Here is a 22,521-nt window from a genome sequence, read left to right as displayed (position 1 = left end):
ACAGAGAAAGGAGAGACACACACAATGGCTAACTGGTGCAGTACAGGGATGACTATATAAATAGATGTAGACAGCAGACACTGAGGGGGTCAGAGCCAAGGCAAGCTTATTCGGATAGCACAATTCAACACCAGGTAATTCAAAGTGCTTTACATCAACAAGACACAATTAAACAGTAAATAACAAATAAAATTAAATAAAATGATAAAAAAAGGAGGTAAAATAATAAAAAGCACAAGCTGTTAAAAAGTAAGGGCAGTAGAGTACAGCAGGTACATCTCATTCTTAAAATGGCAAGAATTACTTACTTACTGTTTCTATACGGTCAAAACGTACAAAGGCTGGGTCAAAAACAGTATAACAAAAGTAATCTGTAACAATTCGTATGGTGAATTAAACCAATTTGACAATTCTCTATGCCACAATGCCTGTTTCAAAGTCAGAGGGGGGGGTTGCAGGCCAGGATGTCAGCAGGCATCTACCAGGCACTAGTACAGACAGCAGGAAGCAAAAAGTGAGAGCAAGAATCCAAAACCATGACAGGACACAAGTTGGGAGGAAACAGTACGGACCAGCAGGGAGGGAGGGAAAGACAAGACCAGATATACACAGAAGGGTTGACGAGACACAGGTGCAGACAATCAGGACAGATGGGGACCAGGGAATTCGAGACAGAACTGAAACACAAAGACACAGGTTTCAAAATAAAACAGGAACTAACTAACCAAACCGTGACAAAAACACTAAATATAACAAAAAGGTGGCAGAATGTACATGGAAATGTACAGGACTGTCTCAGAAAATTTGAATATTGTGATTTTCTTTAATGCAATTAAAAAAACAAAAATGTCATACATTCTGGATTCATTACAAATCAACTGAAATATTGCAAGGCTTTTATTATTTTAATATTGCTGATCATGGCTTACAGCTTAAGAAAACTCAAATATCCTATCTAAAAAAATTTGAATATTCTGGGAATCTTAATCTTAAACTGTAAGCCATAATCAGCAATATTAAAATAATAAAAGGCTTGCAATATTTCAGTTGATTTGTAATGAATCCAGAATGTATGACATTTTGTTTTTTTAATTGCATTACAGAAAATAAAGAACTTTATCACAATATTCTAATTTTCTGAGACAGTCCTGTAGATGCAAGTACTACCCCCCACATCAGTCCAGCATGGAAACATGTTGACTCTATTCCATCTTCGTGGTGTTTTCATGTTAAAGATGAGCTGGTTTTTCCTTCATAACGTCTCTAATAATAATAATGGTTATTTAACTATTATTAAACTATTAATTAATGCTTAATAAAGCATTAACTAACGTTAATTAAGGGACCCTTATTATAAAGTGTTACCAGTCTGTCTTACTCGCCTGTCAGCATTTTCTTAATAGTAGCCAATAAGTGTGTGTTGACCTCTTCAGTCTCTCTTCTGTCCCCACCTGCCGTGTCCTCGACTTTCATCACCCTGCTGCCTTAGACCTCATCCCTGTTCCTCCTATAAACAAAACCAGGGTGGGGGCTGAGGGGCTTCCATATAGAGTTTCAATAGATTGTGAGCCCATTGGTTGGTTGGAAAATCTACTTCCATAAAGAGTAAATTGGAATTTCCTTTGCCTTTGGGCAATGTGATATATACAGACTCAGGACACCAGAACCAAGCTGCTCCCCAAAACTTCTGTTTCTTGCTTCTGTCTGTGATCAAAAGGTAAGAAATATTTGCTTTGCTTGCTATTTCGGTTTCTTCGCTTACAGGCTGTTTGGTTCTGGAATCATTCAAAATATTCCATTTATCCCTGAAGGGAAATTGATTAATTGTGCAGCAGAGAGCTTTTGAAAGGCTGCTTGTTAGACACTTCTGGAGCAGGATGATAGAAATGGTGATTTTACCTTAGACGTTCCTTGGGGTCAGTGTTTTGAGGATTCTCAGCGGTCTGACAGAACAAAGTTTGATGAAGAGTGCTGCTGTAAATAACTCCTGGAGATGGTAAATGTTTGTATTCACCACTGTTTTCACACAGTGTTAATGGAGTGATGTGGTGCTGTAACAACATGCTCTTCATGCCACCATGCTCATATTTCCTTTGTGTAAAATCAAAAGCCTAATTTAAAAACGTAACTTTAGCGATCACTCAGAAGACTTCAAACCTATCATATGAAAAGCATTTTGTTCTGTCGAGAATAGAACTTAATTTTTTCTCTTTTTAATACCACAAACTTCTTTATTACCTGTAACTTCAACATTATACTGCAGCATATTGGATCAGAATGTACAGATTGAAAATGAGAGATTCTTAGAGTATATCTTTATATAATATTACAATTTCTTTAAGAAAAGGAGTGTTGATTATGATTAAAAAAAATATATACATCTCAACAAATTTAGAAAAAGAAACATGGGAGATGTGACTTTGTGTGTGATAATTGATCACCACATAGCATAAACCTACTGAGACACAAATTAAAATGTGTGTGTGTGTGGATCCTGATCAAAATAAATATTCTATATGTACTATTTAAAGTACCTTTTGGGTCGTCTGCACCAGGGTTTCTTGTGGATGGATTTGTAACTGATCTACTGTACATTACAGAGGTGTAGAGAATAAGTGATTGTTTCTTGTCTGATGTTATTCGTTTTTTTGGTAGCACAATTTTGAGCTGCAAACTGGAGGAGACTGACTGACTGTTGCAGAGGATACTTCACACTAATAATGTCAATAATATGACAATAATATGTGCAATAACTTAAGATGTGCAATATCTGCCTCACAACACCCCACCTGCTTTTCTGCACTGTTTAACTGTATATACTGTTCATATCCTGTTTATACATATTTTATACGTATCTTTTGTATTTTTTATATATTTTTTATTTCTGACTTTTCAGTCTTTTTACCCCTCCCCTATATGTGTGTACTGCTGACAACAAATAAGTTTCCCCACTGAGGGAGAAAATAAAGGATATTCTATTCTATTCTATTCTACACCACATAGACCTCACACATGCATGCATGAAGTGGCTATTACAGTTAGTGTTCATAATTAATGGACCAATTTCTATGTGCTGAAGATATTGTCTCGATACTGGCCCTGTTTTGCTTTAGTCTAAGGAGAAAATCAAATCCACCTATTAAGGACCAGAGGTGGGTAGATTTGCCAAAAATTGTACTCAAGTAAAAGTACTGTTACTTCAGAATAATATGACTCAAATAGAAATAAAAAGTAGTCATCCAAATAATTACTTGAGTAAAAGTAAAAAAGTACTTGGTGAAAAAACTACTCAAGTACTGAGTAACTGTTGAGTAATGTCTGATTTATTTTTTAACACAACCATTCAAACAGACAAAAGTACAAAATAATCATCTTCAGGCAAATTCAATCAATAAAATAATAAAATAAATTTAAATTAATAAAAAATAAAAAATAGCTTAAATTAAAATAATCTTAAAGTAAATTCAAGTACTTTAATAAATAATAAAATAATAACGGAATAAAAAAATAAATTAAGCACAAGTAGCACAAAATTTCAAGCCTTTGTACTTTTCTTTTTTAATCAGGCAGAACTAGAACAAACCCATGAACTCATAGAAACTCTGTGTGTTTGAGTCTGTGTAAATGTGACAAAACATGCAAAAACAAACATTTTTCCCAAAGAATCACCCAGTGATGTCATTAGATTGACGCGTACGTGGATAAAAGGGATAAAAGAAAAGTAACAGCTCAACGTAGCCTAATGTAGCGGAGTAAGAAGAACAGTTTCTTCTTCACAAATCTACTCAAGTAAAAGTAAAAAGTATAGTGATTCAAAACTACTCCTAAAAGTACAAAATTTCCCAAAACTTACTCAAGTAAATGTAACTCGTTACTACCCACCTCTGTTAAGGAGTTAGATTCAAATTCAAATTTTAAAATCCTTTATTAATCCCCTCAAAGGGAAATGAATGAGCTAACTACTAGTTAATTAGTCTGCTCTGTTTTTGAATGTTGTGATCATGTTGGGATTATTCTGTTCTATTTTCAGGGAAGATGGATATTGTGTTGGCAGGTCTGAGATGTTTCTATCAACATAGCATGCATCAGGTGGTTATCTATGATTTTGTGGCCAGGCTTTTAATAACAAGGGTCTCCAGTGGGGATCACTGGACCCATATCCTTGTCTTAATTTAGACCTGAAGATCTCCCCTGGTGTGGGCTGTTGATGCCCAAACCAGTGTTACATTTCCTCTAAGTGGGGGTATTATAGCTAAAAGAGATCACTGGACTGTACATCATCCTGACACACCTCATCCCATGCTCCTATTTTACTCCTTTCGAGTTTGAATTTTATTTTAAAATACACAACTTCATTTTTTCTCCAAGGTTTTAAGGCCTAACACCAAGATGTCAGAGTGAGTAATTCTGGATCTCAGTTGTTTGTGTTTTGTGTTTTTACAAACATTTTAAACTAAGAAAATTTTGTTATTGGAAGAATATACTTTTTTTTGTTATAACTAACTCATGTTTTATCAAATTCTTAAGAAAAAAGATGTCTTCAAGTCGCAGGCATCATCTGAAGGTAAATTCATCTTTTTTAAATAATGCTTTATTCAACAAACTAAACCAATTGGCTATGCTTGTCCAAATGTATTCAACAAACATTTCACGTTATTTTACTGTTTTTTCACAGAGTTTGATGCTCTCCATTGCAAAAGGTTTACTAGAAGAGGAAGAAAGAGAACGAGAAGAAGAAAAGGGGCAGTACATGACTGAGAGCTGTCCTCCTCTGTCCATGCCCAGGACCATGCCGGAGCTTCAGGTAGGTCCCAAACCAATACCAACATTTATCAAGATCAACATATACAGCCTATTATAAGTATAATTAGGGCTGGGCGATATGGACCAAAAGTCATATCTCGATATTTTCTAGCTAAATGGCGATACTCGATATATATCGATATTTTTTCTGTGCCTTAATTGGGGTTTCCCCCAAAGCATTATAGCATAGCATCTCTGTTAGCATCTCTGTTAGCTTCATTTTTTTTCTGAGGCAAACCCTTAAAAAAACAGTCAGTTTTAATACAAAGCCTCGTGCCAAATGTCACACAGGTTCCTTTATTAACAGAGGTCTGCACAATATCAAAATGTATAAAACAAATGAAATAAAAATAAACTGCCTGCAGAATAAAAATGCTTCTTGAATAAAATAAAACAAATATCCCTTTCCTGCATAACAATTAAATTAAAATACACTGTGCAATTAATACAATGTAGGCAGACTTTTCCACTGAGGTTGAAAGTTGTGCAAGTAACAAAACATTTGTGCAAATCTCAAATAAAACATTCAAGTCAATTTGTCACAAAATAAGCTATATCAAAATCATAAAAAAATATATATATATATATTTTTTTTAATCGATATAAATGATATTGGCCGGGTTTCCCAGATCAGTTAAGTAGTTCTTAACAGCGAAAGACTTCTTTCAAACCTTCTTAAGGAGCCTGTGAAAGAAAATCGCGTTTCCCGGAGTTGCTCTTAGCTTAAGTATCTCTTTCATTAAGAAGGAAATGAAAGATGCTGCTGACCCAGTCTTTACAACCATCTTAGTGAACAAAGACTCACAGATCCAGCCGCGTCAGGCAAATCAATATTACACCAAGCAATGAGATATTAAAACAATGCACCCCGCACAAATTTTGATCTATTTAATACTTTAGATTTATATTGTTTAGCATTTATTGGTGACAGCAAAGGGGGAAAAAAAAGAAAAATAAGGAATAACAAGTGTGTTCCTGTATATGCTTTATGCTTTACGCACAAATAAAACGATCATCATGAATATCATTTATTTGATGATTTGGCTGCTATACAGCATGTTCTCGCTGCAAATCAACCGCGTCACCGTGCGCGAAGCAGAACTGTTTATATGAACACATTGGTGCGTCAGCACTTCAGTCCCCTGGACGTGCTGTCGGACCGGGCTGTCCAGGCAGCCGGGACACCGATCCTCCTGCCCAAGCGCACCTATGTGATGACAGGGAAGCAGCAGCTGAAGAACGGCCTTTGATGAATCGTTCATTACAGTCTCAAATGTAATCAATGGTGTCGGTTTATAGGCTATTAAAGAATCTTTTTGCCCAGAAGAAAAAAGAGCGAAGACAACGACCCATAACTATTTTCTTCTCTTGGAGAAACCCACTTGCACCGCAGGGTTTAGGATAAAAAGACGCTGCAGCGCGAGTCGGGATGCAGCAGCAGAAGAGCAGTGGAATATGTGCGAGGCGGGGCTGGTCTCCGCAATTAGAAGCCCTCTATAATTGTAAAAAGAATTTCACTTATCACGGGTTCTTTTTGGAACATAACCCCTATGAAAAACCAGGGATTGCTGTAATTCCACGTTGCGATTTGCGAAACTCGCCTTCTCTTGGCTCATGTTTTTGAACCCACACACACGCCCACCACGTTTCCTCACGGTCTCTGCGTGTGGGGAAAAAAAGCCTCACTGTAGCCAGAAATAACGGAGTAACGCACCGTTTGGATGAAAAAGGGTCATTGAATTATATTTATCATCTTAATTTTTCATTATAACGCACAGGCAGCGGGGAATTAGTGCGTTAGGTAGCAGTGCTGCGTGTAAAAATGCGCTGATAGTGATCGGTGATCGATTTACCTGGCATCGATTGATTTGGTTTCAGAACCGGACAGCTGCTCCAAAGAGCGTCTGAAAGAGCAGACTAAAGGACGGTGTTAAGAAGTCATCTGGGAAACACCCGTATCTTAGGGTTCTCTCTTAAGTGAAACCTTCTTTGAACCTCTCTTAAGTCCTTAAGAGAGGTTGGATCTGGGAAACCCGGCCATTGTCTTGTACCATATCGCGTTTGAAAAAATCGATATATATTAAAATCTCGATATATCGCCCAGCCCTAAGTATAATACTTATATAGTTGGTTGGTTCTTGGTCAATCTGACATTTTAGATGCTCATGACAGTGTAACTGTCCTATTTTCCCTGTACTGTACGCAATTTGTGAGAAATCTCAGTGTGATTTTTGACTCTGGTTTTACATTTTAAAAAACTGTTTAGTTCAGTGATTTAAGCGAAAGTTACGAATGTAACTACGGTTCTATGAATCCCGAATGACCGCCAGAGGCGGTGCTTCAAGCACTGAACATTCCCTTTCGCGCATGCACAGTTTGAGTATGTATGCCAACAATGTCACCTGTGACCCCTGGATGACCCGGAGAAGTCGATATCTTCCGGCGTCGTCAGACGATCAGTTCCTACAGAATCTTCTCGCGAAAACACGAGGATTCTGAGTGACAGAGTGCTCTGGCGGTCATTCGGGATTCATAGAACCGTAATAAGTGGTTGCTTCAAGCACTGAATGACCTATACCAGCAAAGTCACGAGGAATCCCAATTACAAACCTCAGTAAGTGGACAACACATTCATGGTTCTTTTGGAACCGTATCTCCATAGGCTCCTGTGGGACCTATAGGCTATACCATAAGTGTTCAAATGCCTACTTCACAAAGTTCTTTCTATATTGTTCTAAATGTATTCAAATAAATAATGATTTTGTATTGTATTGATTTATTTGAGACCGAATAGGGCTAGGTTCTTTGTGTTGTGATGGACAGGCAAGATTATAACTTGGTGTGACATGTATAGCTCTATTGGAAAAAGTCAGATGTAAAAATGTTTGTTTTTGTGTTTAGGATCTGTGCAAGGAGATCCACCACAAGATTGATGTTACCGATGAAGAGCGATACGACCTGGAAATGAAAATTAACAAAGCCAACAAGGAGGTATTTCCTACCAACTTTCAGTTTAACTCAACACTGTTCACACCAACAGAGCCTAATTTTAATTCATTCCACAATTCTGATTGGCTGTGTCTGGTAATTGTCACTGTCACTCTGACTGACGTAGTTTTTGATTGTGTCGTATTCCAAATCACTCAACTGACTATTTGTAACCTATTTGAGCAAGCAGAATTTCACATTGAGAAACATCTATGAACATCTTTAACTCTATTTTGTAGTATGGTTTTTGACTCTTCAGACTGTCTACGTGTTATCTAGGTTAAATATGGAGGCAAAAACAAATGATTTGGGCTGTCCTTTTACCTGTTGAAGAGAGCTACCTTCAGCAGATCCCCACGAGCATGAATTGGAATAAGCAGGGATAGTTCTGATTAGCTAGTATAGATGGATAGTATGGTTTGGGCTGGTAGTCTGAACATAGCCTAAGGTTTCTTCTGCCCGTGTGGATTCATACAGTCATGAAAAGTCTGGAGCAGAAACCCTTCAAACCAAAATACTAAAAGCGGGAAAGAACATTGTTATGGGAGAAATTGCTGGTACCCTTCCATTAAATGAGGAATAAAAAAAACAATGATCAATGACAAAGCTTAAAACTGACAAAGGTAATGCATATCTAAAGTGTGGTTCAACTAGGGGTGTAACAATATATCGTGCCACGAAATTTCGCGATACAAAAACGTCACGAAACGTGTCGTGGAGGTGACAAAGTGTATCGCGATATTGGGTTATTAATATTAATCTATTGTGTTGACTAGAAACGCGCATCCGACCGCGCCTCGACCCGGGGACAACTTCTGCTGGGTTCCAGTGTACTTTAATGTCCCTCAACAGTGTAGGATTTTAGAACATCAACACAGCACCTAGTGCCGTACTGTGGCGTATCACTCCGCCCAATCTAATCTCTACTCCCTCTAATCTATCACTACAGATAAACTGACGAGTGTAATTATAGTCCCTGATTTACAGAATATAAAGAATATATTTATAAAATAATGAACCCTGAATTACCAAAATAACCTTCTTAACAAAAATAATTCTCCTCTTACACTTATAAGGTGAGCATGAATCAATCTGTTTTATGATGTAAAATTGTAGGTATTTATTTACTTGTATTTATTTATTTAATTTTAGTTGTTAAATTTCTGGAAAGTCAAATCATACATGAGAGAAACTATTCAGTTTGTGGCAAAATATTTGTACTTGTATGAAACTGAAGATGCATAATGCAAACCTGACATTTACTTTTAGTTCAGTTTGTGGAAAATGTTTGGCCTGGCTTTCTCTTTAAAACTTAAACAGTTATAAAGCATTACAAACTGTAACAATAGGGCAAACGCACAGTATTGTTTTGTGTCTTTCAAATAAAAGACATTTTTTCCAGTCATATGTTCCTCATTCAAGGTTGTTAAAAAAATACTGCTATAATATCGTATCTTATCGTGACCTCAATATCGTGTATCGTACCGTATCGTGAGATTAGTGTATTGTTACACCCCGAGGTTCAACAGAAAAAACAAACAAACAAACAAAAAACTTATATAAATATGTCCTGGACAAAAAATGGTGGAAACTTCCATTTTTATTGCATAACCTTTTGAGTGAATCCCTGTGGTCCAGTGATGTGAGACATGTGCACCATGAACAAACCGCTCCAGCTGTATCAGTGTTGAAGGGTTTCTTCTCCAGGCTGAAGCTTCACATCTTTCAATAGATGTCCAATAGGATAGATGATAAGGACTCATAGAAGGACACATCCAAATAGTTCAATGTTTTGCCCTTAGCCATTCATTTATGTTTTCAGCATATCCAGGGACCTCCATCAGCTTTCTGAAACTATGCAGAACATTTAGCTTCAGAATGCCATTCAAGACACCTTATGCTAGATGGAGTAAAACCGCCCCAGACTATAATAAGCCTAACCCTCCACAATATTCCATTAAGTAGAGGGTTCTTTTTCCTTTTTTTCCAATGTTGCTTTCTCAGGTCCATATTCAGTTTGTTGATCACCATGATACAACAGATTGACTCTTTTTCACCTTTAAATAGTCAGACTGACTGGCTGGAAGTATAAAAACACCTGTGATGCTCATTACACGATATACTTTAGTTTAACACTGTGGTCACATTATTTTCAATTCTATCCACTAATGTTTCTGGGCCTGTTTCGTTAGCTTAATCTTTTTCTTTTAGATTATTCTGTTGAACCACAATTCAACAGGAATGTTTCTATAAGTCACTTTTCAATAAATTAGCCTTTATTATTATGGTACTTTCATCAGTTTTAAGCTATTTCAGTGGTCATTGTGGGTTTTTCCTGTCTTTGATAGGTGGTACTAACACATTTATCCAGGTCTGTATACAAGTGCTCTTTTCCCTCTTCCTCTTTTGGCTTTTTCCTTTAAAGGGTTGCCAAAGCAGATGTTTCCATCCTACACCTGAGCCTGTACTGCTGTCTGGTTTCACAAGCAGGGAACCTGCAAGTGTTGCTTGCTTGGATGGATTCACAAGATTATGCTTTGAAAATCACTTGAGAACTAAACGGTCAACACTGGAATTGTACATACATAAATGATGGGTGGTGTCAAATAAAATATGGTTTTGGACTTCTGAACTGAACCTATCCTTGTACATGGACAGCTCGAATGCCTTTTACAGCCTTTTGTTTACTTTTGACTTTTTTCACCCTTTTTTCCCACACTCAACGTCAGAAGTATGTGGTCCTGTGGATGCGCCAATTCTGAAGTTGGAATTGTTCTCTTTTTTGGACTCTGCAATTCTGCTTTGGGTGACCCATTCATACACGGCTTTGTGCTTAAGGTCTCCAGGATACCCCCCTAACAGTACTGGAGTTGTAAAATAAAATCAGGGGGGATGGTGGATTTTATCATATGGGGACAGATAATTTGTGCTGATTAGAAATAATATAATATATTACAAATAATAGCACTGACCAAAACACCTGCAGAAATATTGCAGGAATTACATACTGTAGCAGCAGTTAAATGCAATTCAATTCAATTTTATTTATATAGCGTCTAATACAACAGATGTTGTCTCTAGACGCTTTCCAGAGATCCAGAAAATGAACATAAACATGAACATGACCCCCCGAGCAATTATTACATAAACAATGGCCTCCTTTAGGAGGGAAGAAACCTTGAGCAGGACCAGGAAATGCAGCCTTCTGTAAGCTTTAAATATCCACTGGGTTTACATCAAATACATCAAAACACAACAATAAAAAACAGTTTTCTGAACTTATTAATATGCCTCTGTCCTTCACAGGATAAGTAACATGGATCACTGCAAAAACTCACAATCTTAACAAGAATATTTGTCTCATTTTAGTAAAAAAAATCTCATTACACTTAAAACAAGACTCATCACTGGAAAAAACAACAATTTTCACCTGTTTCAAGTAGATTTTCACTTGAAATAAGTAGAAAAATCTGCCAATGGAACAAGATTTTTTTGCTTGTAATAAGAAGATAAATCTTGTTCCACTGGCAGATTTTCCTACTTATTTCAAGTGAAAATTTACTTGAAACAGGTGAAAATTGTCAAGTTATTGTCAAGTTGTTTTTCTGGTGTTATTTTTCTGGTGATGACTCTAAATGTTGAAATAGCAGTAAAACCACATTCATTGATGAAATGACATAAGGGATGGAAAGGGGGGGTGGCAGTTTTACTGGGCGGATGATTTTGACCATTTTTATTTCAGGGGGGATGCCATCCCCCCTCAACTCCAGTACTGCCCCCTAAGAAAGACAGAGGATCCCCACAGAGATTAGGAGAAGGAAGCAGAGCTGCAGAGCTGGAGTTGAAGTGCTGGGAGAAGAAAATAAGGTTTTTATAAGTCCTGTATACCTTCTGTCATCATGGGGAACATGAGATCTCTCCCTAACAAGATGACTGAGTTAATGGCGCTAACCAGACAGCAGAGGGAGCACCAGGAAACAAGCATCATGTGTTTTCCAGAGACCTGGCTGAATGAACTCACTCCAGACTCGGTGCTGGTACTTGATAGCTGTCAACTGCTTTTGGCAGACAGGAGAGCAGCAGTTAGCGGTAGAAGGAAGGGCGGATTAGCTATCTTCATTAACAATAGATGGTGTAACTCACGGTATGTGTGTAAATGAGAGACAACGAGCTGCTAACGGTTAGTATTCGGCCATATCACTTGCAGAGTGAATTCTTGCACATTATTGCGATTACTATGGGAGGGGTAGTGCTGTGGTGCTGTATGCATCCTTAGTATTTGCATACAGGAGATCCAGTGTTTTGCATCATATCCTTTTGCATCATGTGATCATATGCTCTAGAATTGTAAAATGACAATATTTTTCTCTGGCAGCTGACTTGACAATAAATATCATTTTTCCAAACACTTCCAAATAAAAGTTCAGATTCATGCTGAAACCATTTAGTGCACACACATTGACACATGCATTCCCTTTCTCCAGATAGATGACTTGAAGATCAAAGTTCAAGACCTGATGGGCAAGTTCAAGAAGCCTGTCCTGAAGAAAGTGCGTATGTCTGCTGACGCCATGCTGAAAGCTCTGCTGGGATCCAAACACACTGTTAATCTAGAGCTCAGAGCCAACCTGAAACAGGTCAAGAAGGAGGTTAAGGAGGAGGTGAGTCATTCAGTTCAATTTGAATTCAATATAACATCTATTACAAGGCATATTGTCTCTAGGTCAGGGGTCGGCAACTCGCGGCTGTAGAGCCGCATGCAGCTCTTTAGCGCCGCCCTAGTGGCTCCTGGAGCTTTTTCAAAAATGTTTGAAAATGGAAATAGATGGGGGAGGGAAATATATTTTTTGTTTTAATATGGTTTCTGTAGGAGGACAAATATGACACAAACATTCTGAATGTTTTCCAATGCTGTAAAAATGTGTAGAATAAATATTACATTTCAACATTTCCGTTAACTAAGATTTGTGCGGAAGAGTATCAGGGCCAGGCAGGAGAAAAAATATTTGAGGGGGGAAGATTTTTTTTATTGTGCACTTCGAGAAAAAAGTCAAAATGTCGAGAAAAAAGTTTAAATGTCGAGAAAAAAGTTGAAATTCCGAGATTAATATTGAAATACAATTTCGAGAAATAGTCGAAATGTTGAGAAAAAAGTCAAAATTTCGTGAATAAAGTTGAAATATTGAGAAAAAAGGCGAAATTTCGACTTTATTCTTGAAATTGTATTTCAACATTAATTTCGACATTTCGACTTTTTTCTCGAAGTGCAAAATAAAAAATGTTTGCATTCCCAGTTGTAACTAATATTGATACATGCAGCATGTGTTTGCCTTTATTCTAAGGCTTATACAAGACGTTTTTGTCTCCAGACATATTTGTTTTTTGTGTTTTTGGTCCAATATGGCCCTTTTAACATTTTGGGTTGCCGACTCCTGGTCTAGGTGATTACCCAGAGCGTGATCCCTGAGCAATTGTTAAACAAACAATAGAAGGTAAAAACTCCCCTAGCAGTAGAAAAACCGTAAACCTAACTGTGGCAAGTATATCAAACAAAATATATTAGCAGTCATTATCCGTCAGCTGGAGAACTAAGAGTCTTATGAACATGAACAACATGACTGCAGGTCAGGATGCAGCTCTGGAAGCCCTGGCTTGCAAACATTTACAGGAGAGAAAAAGAGAGGGGGCAGACCAGCACAACAAACTGCAAAAAATGGAGTGCAATTATGCTTATGAGATACTTCTAATTAATAACTGAAAAAAGGACCTTGCAGGTTCTTAGCTACATTTGTGAAGTACTGTAGCTGTTCAAACAAGACAAACAAACAAGACTGTCTAACTGAACTGAATTAGAATGACATGAAGAGGATTTTGTAATATGACAATCATGAACAGAATATGACATTTCTGCCATATTTAAAAAAGGACACAGGACACAGTAAGGAGTAGCTTCTCCACTTTGTATATACTGGGTTTTCATTTGAGCTTGTACTGACTTCTTATACAGTAGTTTATAGCAGCTTCTCACTTCATTGGTTCTCACCAGGTTAAATTAGCTGTTAAGTCCTACACCACAAATACTTACATGGATTAAAGTTCTCCGTACTGGGTACGGATTTCCGTCCTGGGGATTTTTTGGGGATATTTTTTTATGAGATCAGCGCAAATCCGACAAAAAATATGAACACCGGGGTGTCTGTAGCGCCGCGGTGACTTGTCGAACGGCGCCCACTGCAGTCAATCAGCTGTTGGCTGTGCACACACAGTAAAGTTCTCCTATGGTTTTAGATGCACGTAACCTGACACCTAATAACTCAGCCTAGGCTGAGTTATGGTTCTGCGTCAAAACGACGCCGTGCCTACGGCGTGTGGTTGGCTCTTTTCTACGTTTATGTGTGATTTTTTTTTTTTTATTTATTTTTTTGCACAATAGTTGTCCTTATCTCTTTGATTCACTGTGACTGGAAAAAGTCGGATAAACCATTCAGAAAAAGATCGCTAAATAGCGGTCGCGGGGGGTACTGCACCAGGGTTTCCGTTGTCCGGTAATTGCCGGACTTTGTCCGGTAAAATATGCCGAAGTCCGGTATTTTATAATCTCTCCGGTCAAAATGTCCGGTGAAAATACTCACTGGGGCTGCGGGACTAGGGACTAGAGTCCCCGGGAGTACCGCGGAGGGACACGCCGAGCCCCGGTGCCGGGAGCAGCTGCGGCGCCGACATCCACGTGTGCGTTGATTTATGGTTCCGCGTCGCACCGACGCAGAGCTTACGGCGTAGGGTTCGCGGCGACGCGCACCCTACGCCAGACCCTACGGCGTAGGCTCTGCGTTGGTGTGACGCAGAACCATAATTCCGGCTTAAAAGTAAACAACATGCGCCCAAGTACCCGTGCATGACAGGCAGACACACACGGGGAGAAGAGACAATTTCTTTAATTTTTATTTTTTTTTAAAAACTTTATCCTTATGAACGCAATTGTTATATACGGTAGTCCAACTTTCCTTATTTTAATCAGAACACTTTCTTTTTTCCTCTTCGGCGTGGAGTAGTGGGCTTGGAGCGGCAGCCATCGATTAGTTTTTTCTTTTTAGATCCGAGGCTTTGCGTAGATGGCGGCTTCCGCAACTTTCAGGCGCTTTTTCAGCGCAAGCAAACTTTATAGATGAGGCCCCAGGACTGTTACCGCAGTACCGCGCAGTAGTACTCGGTGCCGGGAGCCGGGAGGAAGCGGAGCTGCGGCGCCGACATCCACGGTGCGTTGATTTATGGTTCCGCGTCGCACCGACGCAGAGCCTACGGCGTAGAGTACGCGTCGCTGCGTACCTTACGCCGTAGGTTACGCGCAAGGTTCTGCAATATTTATTTATTTTTTGAAGTTAACTCACAGGAATAGATTATACATTTACGTTTTCAATCGCAACGGAAAGAAAGAAGGATATGATTACAACACGTAACAGGTATGGTCTACCTTGTAATCCAAACTTGCAACCTATCCTTCCCCCTGATGGTTGAAATGACTAAATTCTAAATGACTAAAAGGTCTGAAAACTTTCCGTCCTGGGATTTTTTTTTGCTTTAATCCCTGTACTTAGTATTAGTTATTTATTTTACACCGGTGGGGTGCTCTGCAGATTCAAGGCAAAAATCCATGGGTGTAGACTGATAGCTGATTTTGGAACACATAAAAACATTTATACATATATTACCAAGTTTAAAATTTTTTTTTTTGTGGAAGGAAACTTTAATTGATTAATACCATTACTTAAATGTTCTGTAATATGGTGGTTTAATCCTCTTTATCCAGGTTTATAACAAATTTCAGGTCATACCAAAAAAAATTATTGAAATCTAATACTGAATACTAATACTGAAATCTAAGGACAGACTTCCTAAAAAAACACAATTTCCATAATCATAAAGTAAATTATGTTATTATGTTGTTTTATTATTAAGTTATGTAATGTAGTGTACGGTTAGACCTGTATTCAGTGGAAAATACTGAGAATTAATTCATTTATTGTTTGACTGCTTAACTTAGATTATATTCCAGAATATCTGATTTAATGATATTTCATGAAACCACTAGTTTCAGCTCTATTTCTTGGTGCCTTCCTCTTTCAGGATAAGGACCTTCGTGATGTTGGAGACTGGCGAAAAAACATTGAGGACAAATCTGGAATGGACGGGAGGAAGAAGATGTTTGAGGCTGAAGTTTAAAATAAATGGATACGGAATACAATATCTCAGACTGTCTTTATCACATTGACTCATTCAGTTTTTTTTTTTTCATTTTAAAAGAATACATTCATTTTATAAACGCTGTACGCTGTAAAAAAAATTAATAAAGAGATTAGAGGAACCAAATTACTTTTGTCTTTTTTAAGTGAAATATTGTGGGTTTCGTAATGTTATAACAATAGAAAGCTAATAATTTGGCTCAACAGATATATACATTTCTTAAAGGTATTGTGACATGAAAAACACATTTTTCTTGATTTTTTGTGTTTTGTTGGGTGTTTTGACATCAATTACACCCAAAAAACAACGAACTTTTAACATTCAGTGTATTGTGTGCTTTCTGGGATTTTCCGCATAACTATGCAAAAACGGCGCACCTGGTTTGGTGGCGGGCCGTGACGTCAGGCCCGCTAAATCACCGCCCCCTCCACCCAGCTCCCTGCCTCCTCTCCTCTCCAGCGCACCATAAAGGCTGATTTATGGTTCCGCGTTACACCGACGCAGAGCCTACGGCGTAGGGTTACGCGGCGACGCGCTACGTACGCTGAACCCTACGGCGTAGGCTCTGCGTCGATTTAACGCGGAACCATAAATCAGGCTTAACACGGAGTGTTTAGAGCCTCTTTTCTTCTAATCACCGGAGGAAAACTGCTGAGAAGACCCGCGGCCACTGACTGGACTTAAGATAAGGAGACACTGCTGCTTGCATGCCTTTATTTTTTATGATTGTTTGCTGTGGACTGTCTGCTTCGCCCTGCTCCTTTTCCGTGCATGCTTCACCTGTCGCTCCGCTTCGTTTAACTCTCCGACGCCGCTGTGAGCGTATTGCTCGCGGGGAGCTGCGGTCCCGGTCCTCTGGTCCCGGTTGGACTTCATCCCCGGGCTGTAGTCGCCCTGTCTGGGCTGTGTGTCGGTGTTTGTGGTTCGGTGTGCGCGCGTGTGTGTGAAGACGGCAGAAGTGTGTAGCGGTTGGTTGGAGGAGGTTTGGAGGAGGAGCGGAGCAATGATTGACAGGAAAGGGGAAAAAGGACCCGTTTTTCACGGCGCAAAAAAACACTAATAAAAAGCCAGGAAAAGAGTACTAGTGTGAAGTTTTTCTTGTTACACTCTTTTAGACACATTTGAGGGATGTTGGCCAAGACTTTTAATAGTGTTAAAAGCATGTTAAAAATGATGTCACAATACCTTTTAAGTTGTTTACACAACATAAGAAAAGGCCGTAAAGTCCAATTTATTTATTTGTGCAACTATACATCATCATAGTCCAAAACAAAATTCCTAAAGAGCAAGTGATTTGCTAGGATGGCTTATGTTCATTCCTTAAAAATCTATAGTTAATTTATAGATGAATTGTCAATCACTCTCAGAAAAAAGGTTTTCTGCATTATGATATTTTGATGTATGTATTGATCCTATTAGAGCCAGTTGAATATGAACCTTTAAATGTCAAACAACTGAAAGTATGCTCTTCAATCATTTTGTCGTGAAATGACGGGGGCGAATATACTTTTCTGTTCAGAACGTGACCTGCAGTTCTCACTCTGGGCACTAGTGGCGCTGGTCCCGGTCAGACCAGCTGACCACAAGTGACCAGACGCGGAGGTCGGAAACAAGCAGCTGTTATCCTCACATTTCTGATCCATGTCGCTGCTGCACAGAGACAAACGTGTCAAAACAGCGGTGGCAGATCAGAACAGTCCCAAGTCCCAGTCGTGCTCGTCGGAAGATGCAGCGGTGATGGTTCTGGTGGGGGGTTTACCCACCGATCATCAATCATCTGAGCTGGATACAGAGGTTCTTCAGTTATCAGTCGACCGATACCGACTTTGCTCCTGATATTTCGGTAAATTAATCTTGTGACGACATGCGTGTGCTGCTCCACCTGGCCGCTGCAGCTCATCCCCGTCAGGTAACATCAGCTCTCTGCTGCGTCTGTCTGGTTCTGAGCTGAATCAGCGGGACAATCCCATGTAACACGTAGTCAAACCAAACGGAGCAAATACATAAATATCTCCGCTGTTTCTCATCATCAATTACCTGCATCGGCAGGACGAACGAGCTCCAGTCTCCCGATGGCTCTGGTTGAACGGCCCGACAAACCATCTCAGATCGTGCTGTTTTCTTTACCGAGATCACAAGTAGAGCAGTGATCTCTCTATCCCGTGTTGCTGTCTTGTTTATTTATCTTTACTCCACCAACTCGAAATATTGAATCACTTTTCTAAACGAATGGCGTGAACGCAGGCTCAAACAACAAGTGTATCCGCCCCTTTAATCTGATTGGTTATTTTACGAGTAAGTCGTCCCCCTCGTGGGATGCGCTCTTATGATTGGCTGAAACAAAGGAAGACATCTGATTGGTTGCAGATCCTTCCGTGTTTAAGAAAAACGCATTTGTGGATCGAGTCACGTCAGGGGAGTCTAAAAAGTCAAACACAAATCCAGCGCAGTTCACAGACAAAAAAGAAAGTTTGTAAATCAGGTTATATATATATTTTTTTTTTTTTTTTTTTGAGCATGTTCGAAATAAAGTTTTTCATTCATTCATTCATTCATTCATTCATTCATTCATTCATTCATTCATTCATTCATTCATTCATTCATATTTGTGTGTGCATCAAAAATACATTTGTGTATCTTGTCCTACGCACGTGTGAATTGCTCTGTGCATTTGTGAATCGGTCTGTGCATTTGTGAATTTTGTCCTGTGCATTTGTGGATCGGTGTGTGCATTTGTGAATTATGAGACTGTTCTAGCTCCATAGACTTACATCGGACCCAACAACACAAGCAAGACATCACATAGGAGGGTACAGCTGGATAAGTGCTGGTCAGACTGCTGTGGACACAGGTGCTGCCATTTCAGTGCTACAATTATTTTTTTTATTTTTTGTCCGCCCAACTCAACAGTCCCTTTGTACAAGAAAGCTACGTCTAAAAAGACACCATCATGCAATCATCTTGTCATAAGTGCTTACTCAGTGGTGAGTCCTGCAAAGAGATGGACACATTTTCTAACTAATTCTGATGAGCAGAGAAGTTTACTAGATGGAGAAGTGCAACTTAAAGAGCTGAGTCTTTAGCTTGCTCTTAAAAGTAGGTACAGACCCTGTAGATCAGACAGAGTTTGGTAAGACATTCCACCATCGGGGAACATTGGAGGAGAAGAGTCTATTGACTGATTTCACGCCACGTTGTGGTGGAAGCACCAGGCGTCTTTCACTGGCTGAGCGGAGCTGTGGAGAGGGAGTGTAGCTCTGGATGAAGGAGTGAAGGTATTGAGGAGCCGTTGGGTAATTGTTTGGTAAGCCAGAAGCTTTGAACTTGATGCTGCAACTGGAAGCCAGTGCAGGGAGATATCCAGCGGAGTGACATGAGCTCTCTTGGGTTGGTTAAAGACCAGACGTGCTGTTGCATTCTGGATCATCTGCAGATGTTTAACTGAGCAGCAAGGAGGCCGACCAACAAGGAATTACAGTAGTCAATGCGTGACATGACCAGAGCCTGAACCCAGAGCTGTGCCGTATGTTCTGTCAGGTAGAGTCGGATTTTCCTGATGTTGTAAAGAGCGAATCGGCAAGACCGGGAAACCGAGACGACATGGTCCTTAAAGGTCAGCTGGCTGTCTAATATGACACCAAGATTCCTGGCAGAAGACGTGGGCACAACTGTGGTGGAATCCAGCTGCAGACTTATCTGAGGAGGTAGAGAGTGACTGGCTGGACAGACAATAAGCTCAGTCTTGGACAGATTAAGCTGAATGTGGCGGTCCTTCATCTATGCAGAGATATCAGAAAGACAGGCCGATATTTGCATTGAGACGGCAGTGTTGCGAGGTTGGAAGGAAAGAGCTGGATGTCATCAGCATAGCAGTGGTAGGAGAAGCCATAAGAGCTGATGATTTCATCTAATGAATAGGTGTTTAGTGAAAAGAGAAGAGGGCCAAGCACCGATCCCTGTGGGACCCCTGTTGCCAACTCATGTGATCTGGACACTAGTCCTTGCCATGACACTGAAGGATCTTCCTGTGAGGTAAGACTTGAACCACAGGACAGATCCTGAAGTGCCAAGCTTTGAGAGTGTGGAGAGGGGGATGTGGTGGTTGAACATGTCAAAGGCAGCGGAAAGGTCAAGAAGTATGAGGACTGAGGATAGACCAGCAGATCTGGCAGCCCGTAGTGACTCAGTAACTGACAGAAGGGCAGTTTCAGTTGAGTGGCCCTGCCTGTAGCCAGACTGATGTGGATCATACAGGCATTTGTCATGAAGGAACTGTGAGACCTGACTGAAGACAACATGTTTGAGTTTGTATGTTCTCCCCGTGCTTGTGTGGGTTCCCTCCGGGTACTCCGGCTTCCTCCCACAGTCCAAAAACATGCATAGTAGGTTAATTGATGATTCTAAATTGCCCGTAGATGCGAGTGTGTCTGGTTGTTTGTATGTATGTGGCCCTGCGATGGACTGGTGACCTGTCAGGGGTGTAACCCTGCCTCTTGCCTGAAAGTAGCTGGGATAGGCTCCAGCAGACCCCCGAAGGATAAAGCGGGTATAGATAATGGATGGATGGGGATGGATGGAGTTTCAGCAGCCCTGATGCATTGTGGGAGTTTGTTTGACAGGCCAGGAGCATAAAAGCTGAACGCTGCTTCACTGTGTTTGGTTGTGACTTTGGGTACAGAAAAGAGGGTGTGTGTTATGGTTTTGATAGTTCCTGTTTTATTCTGAAGCCCGTGTCTTTGTGTTTGAGTTCTGTCTTGACTTCCCTGTGTCCCATCTGCTCTGATTGTCTGCACCTGTGTCTCATTAACCCTACTGGGTATACTGTATCTGGTCTTGTTTTCTACTTGCTCCGTACTGGTCCGTACTGTTTCCTCCTTCTGTGTTTCAGGTCTGGTTTTTTTTCTGTTTGTTTGTTTAACCCTGCTCAGCAGCGCTTTTTGTTTGTTTGATTAAATAAATCACCCTTTTTGAAACTTTTGTGGCATAATTGGTTGTAAGAAGAAATCTGATTGTGATATTTTTCATTCTCTATTTTGAATACCGTGCGTTGTCGCGCACCGAGGTGACTCGACCAAAGAAGTTTTACAAGCCTGACTCAGAGATTTTAAGAGATGATTTTTCGAACATTGTAGACCAATTAATGGTCCTGTAGGCAAGTTAGCAGACACTACATTGGGTAGGGAAAGTATTCAGACCCCTTTAAATGTTTCCCTCTTTGTTTAATTGCAGCCATTTGGTAAAATCAAAAAAGTTAATTTTATTTCTCATGAATGTACACTCAGCAACCCCATCTTGACAGAAAAAAAAAGCCAATTTAGTAAATTTAGTTTTGTAAATTTATTAAAAAAGGAAAAACTGAAATATCACATGGTCATAAGTATTCAGACCCTTTGCTGTGACGCATATTTAACTTGCATGCTGTCCATTTGTTCTAATCCTCCTTGAGAATGTTCTGCTCCTTCATTGGAGTCCAGATGCGTTTAATTAAACTCATCCAACTTGATTAGGCAGGAATCAGAAAATGGTCCAGGTCAGGGTTTGCCAGAGATAGAAGAAGACAGTGGGCTGGAGAGTGCTTGTAGCACAGACACGCTCAAATCTGGCAGACTGTGAAACATTTAACTGCTTATAAAAAAAAAAAAAGATTGGCCGAACCAAATCTTTATCTCAACCCTAGCTCTTCATGGCGTTCGGCGGGGGTAATTATGCACTGACTACATACTGGAGACAACGCAACTATTTGAAAATCCTGCTGTCAGCCACGTACTGTGCTCCCGAGACAACTGCCACTGCTTTGTTCCCCCAACACTACCAAAAAAAAGAATAAATCCACGAAAGCTGACATAGGACAAACAAGCAGTAGCTTCCATATTTGTTTAAATACTCAAATTACCATTGATGTGTCATCAAACTTATCCATCTAATTAACTCTGCGCACAATGGGAAACAAACAATGAATAATAAAAGTTATAATAATGGCAACGGAAAACCAAACAAAACATTGCACGCGTCGCCAAACAATTGGAAATCCGTGTCACAAAAGACAAAAAAGGGAATCCCGAGCCAGGCGCCCCAACCACGCTTCTGATTGGTTGAAAGCTACCATGTAAATCATGAGGAAAACTCCCAATTTACACAAGGTCTGTGCACAACAAACAATAGGCTCTAGTAGCCCGCTACTAGAACTTAACTCAAATTTAAACTAAGGCCACGTTTACACATAGCCAGGTATTTACAAAAACGCATATTTCCCCCTCTACGTTTTAAAAAATACCATCATTTACACAAATCGCATAAATAAGCTTTTAAGGTGCTATGAGCAGCCAAACCTACAGGGAGCAGTGTAACGAGAAGATAAAGTCATGCTAGCCAATCAGAATCCTGGAAAAAAACTTCAACAAATGAGACGAGTAACTTCCAGTTACTTCCAAGATGAACGAGAGTCTTCTGTTTGGAGTGACAGATTGGAGTTACTTTTAAGTGTGACTT

The 22,521-nt window shown here is 39.7% G+C and overlaps 1 protein-coding gene across 1 annotated transcript; it reads left to right on the top strand.

The window, feature by feature from the left end:
* Positions 1-1,642: 1,642 nt before the first annotated feature.
* Positions 1,643-16,148, top strand: LOC133444424 (troponin I, fast skeletal muscle-like). Its single transcript, XM_061722206.1, has 7 exons — positions 1,643-1,717; positions 4,369-4,397; positions 4,528-4,564; positions 4,676-4,804; positions 7,705-7,794; positions 12,276-12,452; positions 15,916-16,148. The coding sequence occupies exons 2-7, from the start codon at positions 4,390-4,392 to the stop codon at positions 16,009-16,011; spliced, it is 537 nt and encodes a 178-aa protein (XP_061578190.1). The 5' UTR covers positions 1,643-1,717; positions 4,369-4,389; the 3' UTR covers positions 16,012-16,148.
* The last annotated feature ends 6,373 nt before the right edge of the window (positions 16,149-22,521 follow it).

This window comes from Cololabis saira, chromosome 5, assembly GCF_033807715.1.
Source record: "Cololabis saira isolate AMF1-May2022 chromosome 5, fColSai1.1, whole genome shotgun sequence".
Classification (NCBI taxonomy): domain Eukaryota; kingdom Metazoa; phylum Chordata; class Actinopteri; order Beloniformes; family Belonidae; genus Cololabis; species Cololabis saira.
Note: the sequence above shows the minus strand (reverse complement) of the source record. Positions and strands in the feature narration are given on the sequence as shown.